General features: G+C 36.6%; 1 protein-coding gene across 1 annotated transcript; it reads left to right on the plus strand.

Moving 5' to 3' along the window:
* Positions 1 to 349: 349 nt before the first annotated feature.
* On the plus strand, positions 350 to 4,694 carry LOC129885709 (pentatricopeptide repeat-containing protein At1g74630-like). Its single transcript, XM_055960138.1, has 2 exons — positions 350 to 3,045; positions 4,103 to 4,694. The coding sequence occupies exon 1, from the start codon at positions 350 to 352 to the stop codon at positions 2,279 to 2,281; it is 1,932 nt and encodes a 643-aa protein (XP_055816113.1). The 3' UTR covers positions 2,282 to 3,045; positions 4,103 to 4,694.
* Positions 4,695 to 15,542: the final 10,848 nt, after the last annotated feature.

Below are 15,542 nucleotides of genomic sequence, written 5' to 3' on the forward strand. Positions count from 1 at the left end.
TCGTCCCATATTAGATGACGCTTCTAACTTTATACGATGATTAAGAAATTATCAATACATTGCAAAACTTTACCATTTTTTTATTTGTTTATATCAATTCAATATACATAGAGTGTAGAAATAACAAGTATTGAGAATTGTTCACATTTAAAAGACCATATTAATTAATTGTAAGAGTAAAATAGAAAAAATTTAATTAATTCTATGTTGATTTAGTAATTGATTAAGTAATATGAAAGAAATATTTTTAGTAAGATATTCATCTAATATGGCACGGAGGTAATAATATTAAACATAAAAAACTCTTTTTGTATTCTTTTGGCTCCAAAAGTTTTGAAATGTTCAAAAAATGAGCAGGGCAGAAAAGTTGTGTCTTTCCCTATTAAACTACTGCAAAACACTCCGAAACCTCAACCAAATCCACGCCTTCGTTTACAAATCCGGCCTTGAAACTAACCCATTAATCGCCGGAAAGCTCCTACTTCTTGGTGCCCTTCAAATTCCTGAAGCTATTGATTACGCTCGCCGTCTGCTCATCCACAATCCAAACCCAGATGTGTTCATGTACAACACCCTCATCAGAGGTGAATCCGAGGCAGACTCACCTAAGAATTCAGTCAACTCATTCATTTACATGCTGCGAGAATCATATTCCCCTCCTGATAGTTTCTCATTTGCTTTTGTACTCAAAGCAGCGGCTACTTTGCGGTGTTTAAGAACCGGGTTTCAGCTGCATTGTCAAGCTATGACTCGTGGGCATGATACTCATCTCTTTGTTGGGACTACAATGATTAGTATGTATGCGGAATGTGGGTTTGTTGAGTTTGCTTGGAAGGTGTTTGTTGAAATACCTGAACCAAATGTTGTGGCGTGGAATGCAATACTTACAGCATATTTTCGGGGCAGTGATGTATGTGGCGCAGATAAAGTGTTTGGTTTAATGCCTTTTAGGAACTTGACTACTTGGAATGTGATGCTGGCAGCGTATACTAAAGCCGGGGAACTTGAGCGTGCGGAGGGATTGTTCTTGCAGATGCCAAGTAGAGATGATGTTTCTTGGAGTACTATGATTGTTGGATTTGCTCATAATGGTTATTTTGATGAGGCACTTCGAGTTTTCAGGGAGTTGGTTGGGAGTGAAAGTAGGCCCAATGAAGTGAGTTTGACGGGTGCTTTATCTGCATGTGCTCAAGCTGGGGCGCTTAAGTTTGGGATGGTATTGCATGCATTTATAGAGAAAGTGGGGTTGATTTGGATAAGTTCTGTGAACAATGCACTTTTGGATACTTACTCCAAGTGTGGAAATGTGTTGATGGCTCGTCTTGTCTTTGAGAGAATGCTTGGGAAGAAAAGCATTGTTTCTTGGACTTCTATGATTGCAGGGTTTGCAATGCAAGGATATGGTGAAGAGGTGATAAAAAAATTTCATGAGATGGAAGAATCTGGTACCAGACCTGATGGGGTCACTTTTATTTCGGTCCTTTATGCATGTAGTCATGCTGGTTTAGTTGAACAAGGTCATGAGCTATTCAGTAAAATGACAGAAACTTATGACATTGAACCAACTATTGAGCATTATGGTTGTATGGTTGATTTGTATGGTAGGGCTGGTCAGCTTCATAAGGCATATAATTTTATGGTTCAAATGCCAGTACCACCCAATGCCGTTATTTGGCGAACACTTCTTGGGGCTTGCAGTTTTTTTGGTGACATAGAATTGGCTGAGCAAGTTAATAAAAGACTCTCTGAGCTGGATCCAGACAATTCTGGTGACCATGTTTTGCTGTCCAACATTTATGCATTTGCAGGGAAATGGAAGGATGTTGCCATGGTGAGGAGATCAATGGCTGAGAAGAATATGAAGAAAATACCAGGTTGGAGCATGATTGAAGTGGGCAAGGTCATGTACAGTTTTGTAGCAGGTGATGAACGAAATGAGATTACTGAAGAGGCTTATAATAAGTTAAGTGAGATAATGTTAAAACTTAAAGTTAAAGGTGGTTATATTCCAGAGGTAGGCAGTGTTTTGCATGATATAGAAGAGGAAGAAAAGGAAGATACCGTGTCTAAGCACAGCGAGAAACTTGCTGTTGCTTTTGGTATGACCAGGTTATGTAAGGGAAGCACCATACGAATTGTAAAGAATTTGAGGGTGTGCAAAGATTGTCATAGTTTTATGAAGTTGATATCTAAAGTCTATGGATTAGATATTGTGGTAAGAGACAGAAGTCGGTTTCATTCTTTTAAAGAAGGTTCTTGCTCTTGCAGAGATTTTTGGTGATGGATGATTTATGGTCCAATCAAATTGGCAATGCTCTCATTTTCAGGGTAAACACGTTGACTGCAAACAGAAGACCCACATTTTGGATGTCATGGAATGCTCCATGCTTTCCATCGAAATTAAAGAATATGGAAAAGAAGTAATCAAACATGTCAGTGAACTAATAGACTTGGAAAAGGCTACTGCATCAAGGAATTTTGCCTCCTTACAGCTCTTCAGGTGGTGTGGGATTTCACTGGGTTGTTGTTGTTGTTGTACAGCTCTTCAGGTCTTTGATATGAGTACTCTGCTTATTTAATAACTGAAGTAAACTGGCACTGGACAATATTGCAAACATAAATTTGACTTTTGCTTGATACAGAAGAGCTGTTCATTTCCAGAGCCTCTAGGAATGTTGTTCAAGTTATTTTAACATGCTAGTCTTGTGAATTAGGTAACAGATGCAAATGGAAATAGTGTGAGGTTGACTAAATTAACCTTACAGCATTGTTGATAGTGATAGATTTGCAAGCTGTACATTTTATGACTGAAAGACATAATTGTCTGTTCTTCAAACTGCATAGTGTCAGGAAAAGAGGATTACAACAAAAGTGTGCCGTGGGTTATAAGCTTCTGCTCTGCAAAATGTTCTTGTCTGTATGCCCAAGGTCACTGCTGTTCATATTCCTTCCATTCGTATTGAAGGACTGAAAGATGAGCTGTACTGTGCAATAGGAGGTCTGGACAAGGAACAATAGAAAACATAGTTGAGAGACCATCCATAGGTATAACTTTATGAAAACGAATTTAAAGACTAAGCAAGTGCATTTTCACTTTCTTTTTATCTTTTCCATAATATGAAGACCAGAGTTGGAAATTCTTGTCCTTTCTTCTGGTTTAACTTTTTGATTGTTGTTTCATGGCTAATAAGCAATATGACTGCAGTTATGAGTCCACCCCTCCATCTTGTCTTTTTCAAGGGTAAGTTACCCAGTTTGTCAGTGCCTGAAGATTAACAGAAGCTGATCTATAATGATGTATCATTGTTGTAGGTTGCAAAATTCTCAAATGGAAATTCCTATTCGGTCTCTGTATGCTTCTCTTCTAAATTGAGCATAGCTATCAATTCACATATTGGTTTTTTCCTTCTCCATTTTCTTTTGAAGTTTTTCCAAAAGTTGTGCTGTGTTCTGATGCTAATTCTTTGTTTTTTCTGTTTCTACGATGCATCTGTTGTTAATGCCTTCTCTTTGTGTCCCTCTGCGTTAGATTATGCATGTAAATTCATTAATAGGTTTAGAGCACTCATTTCTTTATAGGAGTACTCTTCCTAATACTTTCAAAACAAATGAATCAGCCGAGTGAGGATGGAAAGCTACTATAGTAGCAGTTCTCAGGCTGCAAAGGAGTGCTAGCTAAGCCTATTATTATTGCTGTACTCCCCACCTAGACTGCTCCACCTCCTATTGGTTTTGAAAGATCTTGTAGCAGGGGAAAAAATGACCCTAGATCTTTCCTACTTTGCACCTTTATAATTCTTGTTTAATAGAAGTCTCAACAGCTAGCTCTGTGATACCTGTTGGCCTAAGATCGACATAGATATTAAATGGACAACACAATTGCGAAGCTTTTGAACTAATCTTTCTTGAATATTTTCTTTTTCTTGCAGAATTAGAAACTAAAATGTGGTGTTCTGCTTCATATTATCCATTGGCTAAAATTTATATGTTTGGCTGCTAGAACATCCAACTTCAGAGTTGGAAATTTTCATATAGAATTGGATTTCACCACATTCACAAATGCTCCAAACAAATATGTTTGATATTTTATGTATTATTGTAGGTATTGTCTGCTAAGAAGGGACACTGAGGGAATTCACTACTTTCTGCTGTGTCTGCTGTAACTCATCAAAGAGCCATGTTCCATGGTTATTTTGTGCCCCAGTGAAGTCATTTGTCTGGAGCTTGCTTAATAGATCCTTGTGACTTTTGAGGTCTTTAGGTTAAGATCCCTTACATCCATCTTGTATGTTATCTGCAATAGGTAGTTTTAGCAAAAGCTTATTGGTTAGTGAAGAGGACCATCATGCAAAGAGCCAGGCGAAATTTCTGTTCCTGAATGAGGGAAATGGAAAGACTGTTAGGGAGAGGGATATACTTCTCTTTAGAATTGTCGAAATTTTATGGCAAACCCTTTTCTTCTCTGTTTCTTTAGAACCAAACAAGAAAAGAGTAGAAGAACAGAAGAAAGGAGATTTCACTTATGTGATTTAATTTGACTTTTTGATCCGGATTGGAACTGGACATAGATGTCTTTGTTTGGATGAAATAAAACATATTTTAGCTAAGAAAAGGCAATTGTAACTCCAATTATCATTGAGAGCAGATTACAAAGCTGCAAGTTGTTTGTTGTGTTCTTGAATAAAATAATTCTATTTGGCTTCATTGCAATATTTTTCTCTCAAAGTCTTTCTCTGTTATTTTCTTAATTTCTCTATTAACAAACCAACCATTGGTATCTAGAGTCTTTCTTGAGGAACCTGTGAGTGAGAAATGGATTTCGAAAATAGCTTTTCACGAATGATTCCTGTTATTTTTGATAGTGAGAACTATTAACTATGGGTTGTGAGAATGGAAACCTACTTGGAGGCTCTTGATCTTTGGGAAGCCGTGGAAGAGGATTATGAAGTTAATTCGCTGCCTAGTAATAGCACAGTCGTCGAAATCAAGAGCCACAAGCAAAAGAAAATCATTAAGTCCAAGGCAAAACAACTTTGTTTGCTATTATTTTAACAACTATTTTCATGAGAATCATGATTCTCACCTCATCAAAAGAAATTTTGAATTATCTGAAGAAAGAATATGCTAGAGATGAAAGAATTCAAGAAATGAAGGTATTAAATTTAATGAGGGAATTCGAATCGCAGAGAATGAAAGAGTCAGTAACAATCAAGGAATACTTTGACAGATTACTTGGTATTGTTAACAAGGTAAGATTGCTAGACACTGAATTTAAAGATTTAAGAATTGTTCAAAAAAAATCTTGTAACAGTACCCGAAAGATATGAAGCATGTATAACTACCTTGGAAAACACACAAGATTTGTCCAAAATTACTTTGGCAAAATTGTTAAATTCTTTGCAGGCACATGAACAAAGGAGACTTATGAGGCAAGATAACGTGGTTGAAGAAGCATTAGTAGCCAGCTACAAAACTTAAAGCAAGGGTAAATTCTTGAAGAATGTCATGATCCGACCTAGGGCCTAATCGTAACAGGGTGATCGAAACCCTGAAGGGGCTCCAACCAAGCCTCTTGTACATATCATAAGCATACATAAGATAAAGTAAAAACGAAAACATAATAAGAGAGTCCAAACTATGAATAGTAAATGAAGAATGTCACATGACAACATAGACTCGAAATATTTGTCCAATTAGATGCCTCTACTCTTGAACATGGGTGGGGGCTAAGATATGTCCCTAGCTCACCCTCAATATGAAACATAACAAAAGTCTTTGGAAATAATAACCAACTCGATAAGTAGTCCTTGATAAATGAGTACTCACCACAAACACCACCGGATAGGAAAGCTTAACTAGCCACGTGGATGAATATGATCTTCAACCTCAACCCCTATATTATGAGACAATGTAGGCAAAAAGTATGCATTAGTACGTTGGAATGTACTAAGTATCAGGGCATGGCATGCAACGTAAATCATGGGATGAAATACTCAAGTAAAACACATGATAAGATGAGATAAGTAAAGTCATGAGAAAATCATAATGAACAAAGCATTTAAAAAGCATAATTTAAATCATGACATACGTAGGAGATCATACATATGTGGGATATGAACCATAACCGACAATAAGATCATGCAAGCTATAACATGAAATCCCGTTGTCTCCCCACACAACGAAGAAAAAGGGGAATCTACTTGCCAAGGTAGACTCTACCCAGCTAGGCGGGTCATGCATATGCTATATATGGATCCACTAGCTAGGCCATCAAGGCAACCTACGGTGGCACGTAGTTTATAAGACATGAGGCTGCTACTAAGGCTTTTGGTAGGGCCCCCACTTCAAGTCCAATCGATGCTACGTCAAATCCCACGGAATACATACATAACATAGAAATCATAATATCATATATCATAGGCTTGAAATCATAAAGTAACTCATTTTCATAACACACTTGTAATGTGAGAATTGTCCTTTCATCATTACAATCATTTTTGCATAATTCATATCAATAGGCCTTAGGTCACCACATAGGATCCTAAGTCACCTTACTTCATAACTTGCATGAAATTCATACCTTGAAACATACTTAGAATTCATGATCATTATGGAAACACATAGTCATAATTCATACTTTGAAAATTCATGACCATAGCTTGAATCTTGAAATTAGGGTATGACTATAATGCATGTTCAATTGACTTGAAAATCATGAAATTGACTTGAAAACATACATACTCATAAACTTTATATGAGCCCATATATAATTCATATAGATAATATCCTTTAGAAGTATGAATCAAAATACTCATAATTTACATCATGAACCCTAAAAATAAAAATAGGAGAATTCATGAAAAAACTCTACAATTGAATTCAATAACCATCAATTTATATCAAAATAGACTCATGATCATATTTTAAATCAAAATTCATGCAATTGAGATGGAGATCACAAACCCATAAAATACCATACTTTAATTTGATAGAAAACCTTGAAAAATTGATTGAGCTTCATGGATGAAAGGATCCATGAATCAATACCCACATACCTTGAGTGAGAACACCAATTAATTTGGAAGAACTTGAGAATTTTGATGGAGAAATTGAGTGAATTTGCTTGAAGTCTTCAATGAATACCCTTGAGAGCCTTTTCGTAGAGAGAGAAATATTTGATAGATGAATTGTAAAATAATGAATAGAATTAGAGGTTTAGGTTAATTTATAGAGTTGAATTAGGTCCTAAAAATGTCTAGGTTCATTAACTAATAATTTGGGAAAAGTCTAAAACGCTCTTAAAAAAAACTTAATTTCGGCCAGGAAACATTTTCAGGTCCGCGACGCGGACCTGTCGCAACCAACTTGGCCAGAAATTGTCCCTAGGTCCCCGTGACGCGGTCCTGTCATGGACCACACTATTTTGTGGATTCTTCAAAAATCTTTCTTCCATTCTACGAGTCCTAAAAATCCACCAAGACCATTTTCCCGCAGATTTTGACCACCTAATCGATATTCTGAACTCGGATTTTCCAAAAAGATTAAGGATAATGCGTTACATGAGCGGCCTATTTTCAAGGCATTCTTAAGGTATTTTGTGGGCATTGTGTTACAGGAGAAGGTTAGACTCATTAGAGAAAAGACTGAAAATAATGCAAAGCCGACAAATGTCCTATTCGGATGTGAGAAGAAAGGAACTTGAATTTGAGGTTAATGATTGAGTTTACTTAAAAATTTCACCCATGAAGGGGGTGGTGTATTTTGGTATGAAAGGAAAGTTAAGTCCCCTCTATGTTGGCCCATATCAGATTTTGAGGCATATTGGCAAGGTGGCTTATGAGCTAGATTTGCCTTCTGATTTGGCATCGGTTCATCAGATGTTCCATGTGCCTTTGTTGAGGAAATTTATTGGTGATCCTAGATCCATTGTTCCATTGGATAGCATTGAAGTTAAAGAGAGTCTTTCATATGAGGAGGTTTCGATGAAAATCTTGGACTGGCAAGTTAGAAAATTTACGAACAAAGAAATAGCTTCAGTTAAAGTGTTACGGAGGAACCAAGAGGTTGAGGGTGCTACATGGGAAGCCGAAGCCGATATGATGTCTCGATATCCTCATCTTTTTTCTTTTGTGCCTAGTTGAGGTATTTAATTCCTTCATGATCCAACCATCCCAAATCATGTGTTTTAATTGTTCTCATGGTTTCATATGCATTCATGTCCACGAAATGAATTTTAAAGATATGTTTTAGGTTGTGATTGAAGATTACACGTTTTATGCATTTATGTTATGTTTTGCATTCATGTTGGGCTGTTATATTCCTTTCCTATTCCATTCATGCTATCTTGAGCCCCATTCAAAGATTAATATTCCCATGGGGGAGATATTATAAGACCCTGAAAGTCAAAAAGGAGGAAAACAAGGAACAAATGATGAAATCTCAGAAAAATATAGCTTTTGGCATCAGGTAATGACCACGAAGGCAATATCAGGCCTTATTCAGAACCACGACTCGTGCTTAGATACCGTGATGATGTTTCTTAAAATCAGTCTTGCATGGAAGGGACCACAGGCCATGGTGAGAACCACGAGCCATAGTGCCCTCCGTAGTGACCCCTCCCCTGAAACCCTTAGAAGATTTTCCCAAAGTAGGGACCATGCCTTACCACCATGGGCCGTGTTGCCCTTCACGAACCATGATGGGTTCCATGGTGATCGCTCCTGCAAACCCACCTGCAGGTCCTGCACCTCGCCAGTCAAGCATGGACCATAATGACCTCTACGGACCATGATGGTCTCCGTGGAGGAAGTCCTAAAATCCATCGCTGCAACCCTAAGATTCAGGATCAAGTCAATCACCATGGATGAACACCACTAGCCGTGATGACCTTAACGGTCCATGGTTTGTCCCATGGCATCCCCTCTTTCAAGACCTTTTTCCAAAAGTTCAAGTTTAACTCCACGGACACCAGCACGGGCAGTGGTGAAGATCACGGACCTTGATGGAACCTCCGTGTAGTCTAGTTTTCAGTTAAATGAAGGGTATTTGGATTATTCCCTATTCTTTCATTAATGTATGTGGGCGTTTTTCAGAGCAGATTCATTATATAAATTGTCCTAAATACGCCTAAGTCTATTCTTTTCCCTCATTAACTCCCAAAACACTTTAAGACTTCTCTCTTAAGGCTTCTTCAAGAGTTCATCTTATTCATCAAGGTTTTGGATAGAGTTTCTTTAAGAAAAAGTCTTCTCCTCTCAATTTCAAGGTCAATTCACTAAGGCATATGGGGATTGATCCATGGGTTTCTTTCACTCATGGAGTCCCAAGATTTTCCCTAAAATTTTGTTGAATTTTCATTACTTTAAAACCCTTATTTTGATGAATTGTGTTGGGCTGTTTCAATTACATTTTAAATTATCATTAATGATCATTATAAGTATCATGTTTCAATTACGTTTTTAATTCTCAATAATTATCATTATAAGTATGATTCTACCTTAAATGCATGATTTCAAGTTGAATTATGAATGCTCAGCACAAAGACATTTTCAATGACGATTTACATGAAGTATGATTATGAAGTTCAATGATTTCAAAGGATTCTCATGGATTTCACTCAAATTGACTATGTATATGAGTTTTACTCTAAATTCAAGTATGAATTATGATCATGAATTACAACTATGTTCAAAATATGAATTTCATGCAAGTTATTAAGAAATATGACTTAGGATCCTTAATTATGACCTAGGAACTAATGACATGAATTATGCAAGTATGATATTGTGATGTTGAAAGGCTTATAGTCACATTGCAAGTACAAAATGAGAATGAGCTAATCTTTGAATTATGAAGTTTATGATATATATTAAGTATGATTACTATGTTATGTATTCCGTGGAATTTGATTCAGCACCGAATGATGACTTAAGATGGGGGCTCGACCTACGGGGTACTTATATAAAGTACCTTATTTCATAACTACCTTCCACCGTAAGTTTGTCGATATGACCTAGCTAGTGGATCCACATATAGCGTATGTACAAGACCCGCTTAGAAGGGTAGAGTCTATCTTGGCAAGTGTCACGACCTGAATCCGGGGCATGATGGTGCCTACTATAACCCCCGAGTAGCTAAGCCAAACCCAACAAAGAAAAAATCAAACATCATTTAAAATAATTAATAATTAACATAATAAGGCAGGAGCAAAGACAAAATAACCAAAGAAAAGTAGGGCTAGGGTATAGATATGTAAATACCACACAAATTATATAAAAGGTTCGATAGTGACCAAAAATGATGAACTAACACTAGACCAAACTCCGGATCTGGTGTCACCTATACATGAGATACTAAGTACAAATGTTGACAATATATACAAATATTCAATGCAGAATTGACTATCCAAAATACAAATATAAGTAAGAGAAAAAGAGGGAAGGTAGCAAGTCTCTGAACGTAGGGAGCTCACCACAATTCGGATCTGGCACAACTACGAATGATCAGGCGCGCGCTGAGGGTGGCTCAAACTGGGAGATGCATCAAAAAGATGCAAAAGTGTGGTATAAGTACCAAAACATGGGATACTAAGTAGGCATCATAGGCTGATCGAGCTCAAAAAGAATAAATATATAATAAGTAGCACGATGATAATACTAATAGCAAGGAAGAAGCATAAAATCTATGATTATCAAGAAACATTGTCATGACCCAACTCCATAGGTCGTGACTGGTGCTCGATTTGGGCACCCATATGTACCCTTAGCCCTACTGAGTATGTTAGCAGAATAAACAAATGAGGAAATCAAAATAGATCGCTAGAGAGCGCACGAAAACAGATGTGGAACACGAAGGTCGTTAAGGCCGTCACTGAACACAAGCCCAAAACATATATACATAACCCACATCACAAGTCTACAGAATGATAGTCTAGTCATATGATAGGACAGGGCCCCGTCGTACCCTTAACCAACATGTAAAAGTGTACAACAGAAAAGTTAGTACAAAAATAGGACTTCGGATCAGAAATGCAGCCCTCTAAAAAAAGGGGGTCAGTACGGAAAATATACCGAGTATGTAAACTATGAACTATAATAAGTAAAGTCATTATCAGAGCAGAATGTACAAAAATGAGCAAAGTATGCAGAAATATCAAAATGCTTATCATAACCACAGATAAGGTATGCAGAAAAATATATGCCATATTCGGCCTCATTATGGAACTCGGTGAACAAATTATGGTGGCTGCCCCATCATTGGCGCCACAGCACATCATAACTCCAAAGTAGGGAATATCTTCGTAATAGATCATATCATATTAGATGGTCATATCATATCATATTATGGAACTCGGTGAACAAATTATGGTGGCTGCCCCATCATTGGCGCCACAGCACATCATAACTCCAAAGTAGGGAATATCTTTGTAATAGATCATATCATATCAGATGGTCATATCATATCATATCATATAATACCATATTTGTTCATAGAACAATGTAACTCCACAAATCATATCAGGGCACGACGAACAATGCAAAGAAGTATGCATGAAAACAAATCCTGGTCCGGGCTTAGTGAAGGAAGCATTGAGGCATCCACGAGTGGAGTAGTGAGAAACTATATGCAATTTAAATCATATGTAAAACTCGATGGAATAATCAAAATGAGCTATCATCCAAAATCAAGACAAGAGTCATATCAAGTACCTTTTGAAAGTTACTATGGGTTATATCGAAATTGAACTTTTGGGAATCATATACACATATCAAGGCATAACAAATATCTTTTGGAAAATCAAGAAGTTGTCCATCCTAGCGGCTCTACGAATAGGAACTTCCTTGGAATCATATAAAAGTTATATACTTGCTTCATAAAAACCATGTTAACAAGGAAGATAAGATTTACATATTTGTGCCCAAAATATGCCAAGAGATAGAATAAGCTTAATACACTTATGCCGAAGACATGCCAAAAGAAAGTCTAAGCCTTACATACTTATGCCAAAAACATGCCAAAAGAAGAAAACGTTAGCTTTACATACCTCTTACGGATTACTCTTAGCACGTTCGCCTCATCGTCTCTTGAACCTATTTAACATGAATGTAATATGAATATCAACCATACCTGACTTTTCATCATCTTAAGTTGCACACGAGTATTTATAGAACTCATTTTCTTACTCGTCTTCTCGACTAGTTCTTTAGCTAGTTAAGGAGTTAACGTAAATCGGGTAACACCTCCCCTATAACATGCCCTATACGAATTTCCAATTAGATACCTAATCACATCCATATAAAAGGAATTTAATACACTCCCTAAACACACCATAACCTTCAAATTGAAAGGAAATACCTCACCTTACCTGAAATTGGCCAAAACTTGCCAAAAGTCGCCTCGAAATCTCGTGTTGCGCGGCTGAAACGTCGTGGCTGTTTGGTGTTTTTCTTTGTTTTGCTCCAAACCTTAACTTTAAATTATTAACACCTTAATATCATTTCCAAACCCTTACCAAAATATGGGAGAAGAGAACCAAGCCATACCTTGCTAAAACTTGCTAAAACTTGTCTTAGAAGTTCTCTTAACATGCTGAAAATTAACAGACTGTTTGTATCTCTTCCTTGCTGCCCAAAAATGAGATTTTAAAATATCTCTATATCACCATAGGATAATTTAAATAATTAATTTACAGAGCGAGAATTGGGGCCTTACCTTCAATTGGAGGGAACCCGTAGCTAGTCTCTCTAGCTCCTCTAGTTTTCTCTCAAAATTTAGCTAAGGAATAGATGCTGAAATGAGAGATTACTCATCCTAACACACATATATACCCTTTCTTAGGAGGTGACATATGGCATCCCCCTAGGAGTGACACATGGCAGCCTCCTAGGTGCCACCTCATGCTATGCAGCCTCCTATATGCTGCCACATGGCAGTGGGGTCCACCTTAAGTAGGTGTGTCACCTACTTGACCCTAAGTAGGTGCATCACCTGATTGTAAAAGTAGTGCATCACCTACTTTTTTTGAGTAGGCGCGTCGTTTCCTTATTTCTCTTTCGTGAGCTCGTAATCTCATCTCACTTCGAGAGCCTATGTATTCCTTGATACTTAAGATCGATGTGTACTCAAGTAGCTTAGTATGTAAAATGTCCCAAGTAATAGCTTTCACAAGGAAGTCGAGTACTATGACTCACTACTTAACCTCCAACTTCTTTCGGATTCTTATAATCCTATTTCCAATCTTCTCTCTTATGGAGTATCTTCTTCTCCTTTCTTTAGAATTATTTGATAGAGTTATAGATTATCCAACTCACATGACGACTTCTAAGAAACTTAAGATCCTTCCCAGAAAGTTAAGAAGCTTAAGAAGCGTTCCAAGGTACCAAAGTATGGGGTGTAACATCCTTCCCCCCTTTAGAACATTCGTCCTCGAATGTGAACTAAAACCTTCCTCCGGATCTTATACCGACTAAATGGAGAGTTCTTCTATCCCATTGCCATAACATATACTTTCATCGAGAAATCAATATCAAAGTTCCAAAGGTTAGGATTACTTGTAGACGTAGGGAATAGGTACGGATACAATTGTTTCATTTCCTCTTTCACTTTCCTGGGGGTCACCCATCCTAGTACTACTCTCGCCCAAGCACGCTTAACTTCGAGTTCTGATGGGATCTGGTGCGTTAGCGCTGGTATGATCGCATCCATCCCTTAAGGTCTTCACCAATGGTTCCTTAAACGGTCTCAAATATCGCGGCTTCTATCTATTTATTGCTGGCTGTTCCTCACACTGTCTTAGATACCGTGGCTTCTATCTGTTTATTGCTGTAACATCCCCTAAAAATATTGTATACGATATTTTAATTCTCGCCTAAATATGATACAACCTCTGTATTTTGGGCATAACTTTTCATAGGAATATCCAAATTAGGTGATTAAAATTTCTGAGTAACCACAAGATCATTACCTACAACTTTTGTGAAGACCATATTTTATGTTTCGGAGGTTAAGTAGGTCAAATAAATTAATTTTTGTAAGATAGGATGCTGTGATGGAAAAGAGTATTTATAGAAGAAAAATCATATCTCACTGTAGGTTTAGCCAAATTGCTTGATTCTTAAACGATATGAAACTATACTTCCATATCTACAATTCTTATGAAGACATCAAATCCTAATAAAGAATTTATCTTATTCAAACGCAGCTCTAAAAAAGAATATTCTGTCAAAGATAATTCATTTCACCTACCATAGAAAGATCTAGATACATTTGACATCACTCATGACATAAATTGTCCTCCATTTAACATTATCCATGACATCAATATATTCCATTAAATTTTCAGATTTTTCTTTATAATTATTTTATTTATTGTTAGGTCCCTCTTTCCCACCTATAAATACCCACCTTATTTCCTCATTTTATTCATCAAGCTTTCTCAAGAAAATCTTCTCTCTATACACTTCTTTACACATTCTCAAATATAGTTTTAGTTCTTAGTAGTGAAGAAATACTATTCCGGTGATTCATATACTCTGGGTAGTACACAAAACGTTCCGGGAAGGAGAGAAGCTAGGACTCAAGAGTGTTTATTAAGTCTTTCGGTACCAACTAAAGCTTCGGATTCCAGGTATGTAAGGCTTCAATGAGAGTATTCCTTCCACTCTCATTTCTAAATTATTTTGATTATATGATAAATTATATTTATTTTCTCTAAGCTCTACTCTAAGTTATATGGGTATTTATCCATGGGTTCTTCCACTCATGTAGTCCAAAAACTCTTTCAATTAAGTCTCTTGATTTCAAGTAATATTTTCTTATGGTAATTCTTAATTTTACTTAACAGTATGAATCATGGTTAAACTAATGATTATTGCTCTATTTTGATGCAACATAATTTCAAATGTATGAATTGATGGTTTACAAGTAATTCTTTTATTTATCTATTTAAAGGTTCTTGAAATTCATGGTGGGTTGTTTAAAGCATGATATTTAATTAATGGATTTCAAAGTATTTATGTATATTTATTTACATACATATTTGCAAGTTGAAGTGATTTGAACCTACCTAGTTTTACTATGTTTTTAATAAAGTTTGACTTGAAAGCTTTGACTCCAAATAAATGTTTATGAAAGCAATATCTATGATAAAAAAGGGAGTCTTATGAAATGAAAGAATGATGAAATGATATGAATGATGGATTCTTTATGCAATAAGGACAATTCTTGCATATTTGAATTATCAAATGTTTTAATGAGCTATTCTACCGAATATGATGTTTGAATTCTCAAGTTATATGCTATGAATATTTTGAAGTATTAAACTATTCCGTGGGATTGACTTAGCACCGAATGAGGCATTGAGGTGGGATTCGGTAAGGGAATCCTAGTAGCAATCCCTTGTCTCATTAACTATGTGCCAACATAGGAGCCCTTGTAGGCTTAGGCTAATGGATCCATAAATATCCCTTAAAGTTAAAGTTAAAGAAATAAATGAAATTGACGGAGTTCTACCTGGCAAGTAGTCTCCCCGGCCAACGTAGGGG

This window comes from Solanum dulcamara, chromosome 1 (genome assembly GCF_947179165.1).
Source record: "Solanum dulcamara chromosome 1, daSolDulc1.2, whole genome shotgun sequence".
NCBI classification, from domain to species: Eukaryota; Viridiplantae; Streptophyta; class Magnoliopsida; order Solanales; family Solanaceae; genus Solanum; species Solanum dulcamara.

Excerpts from the sequence above, each read along its gene's own strand:
- LOC129885709 (XM_055960138.1), top strand. The coding sequence starts at position 350 with ATGAGCAGGGCAGAAAAGTTGTGTCTTTCCCTATTAAACTACTGCAAA.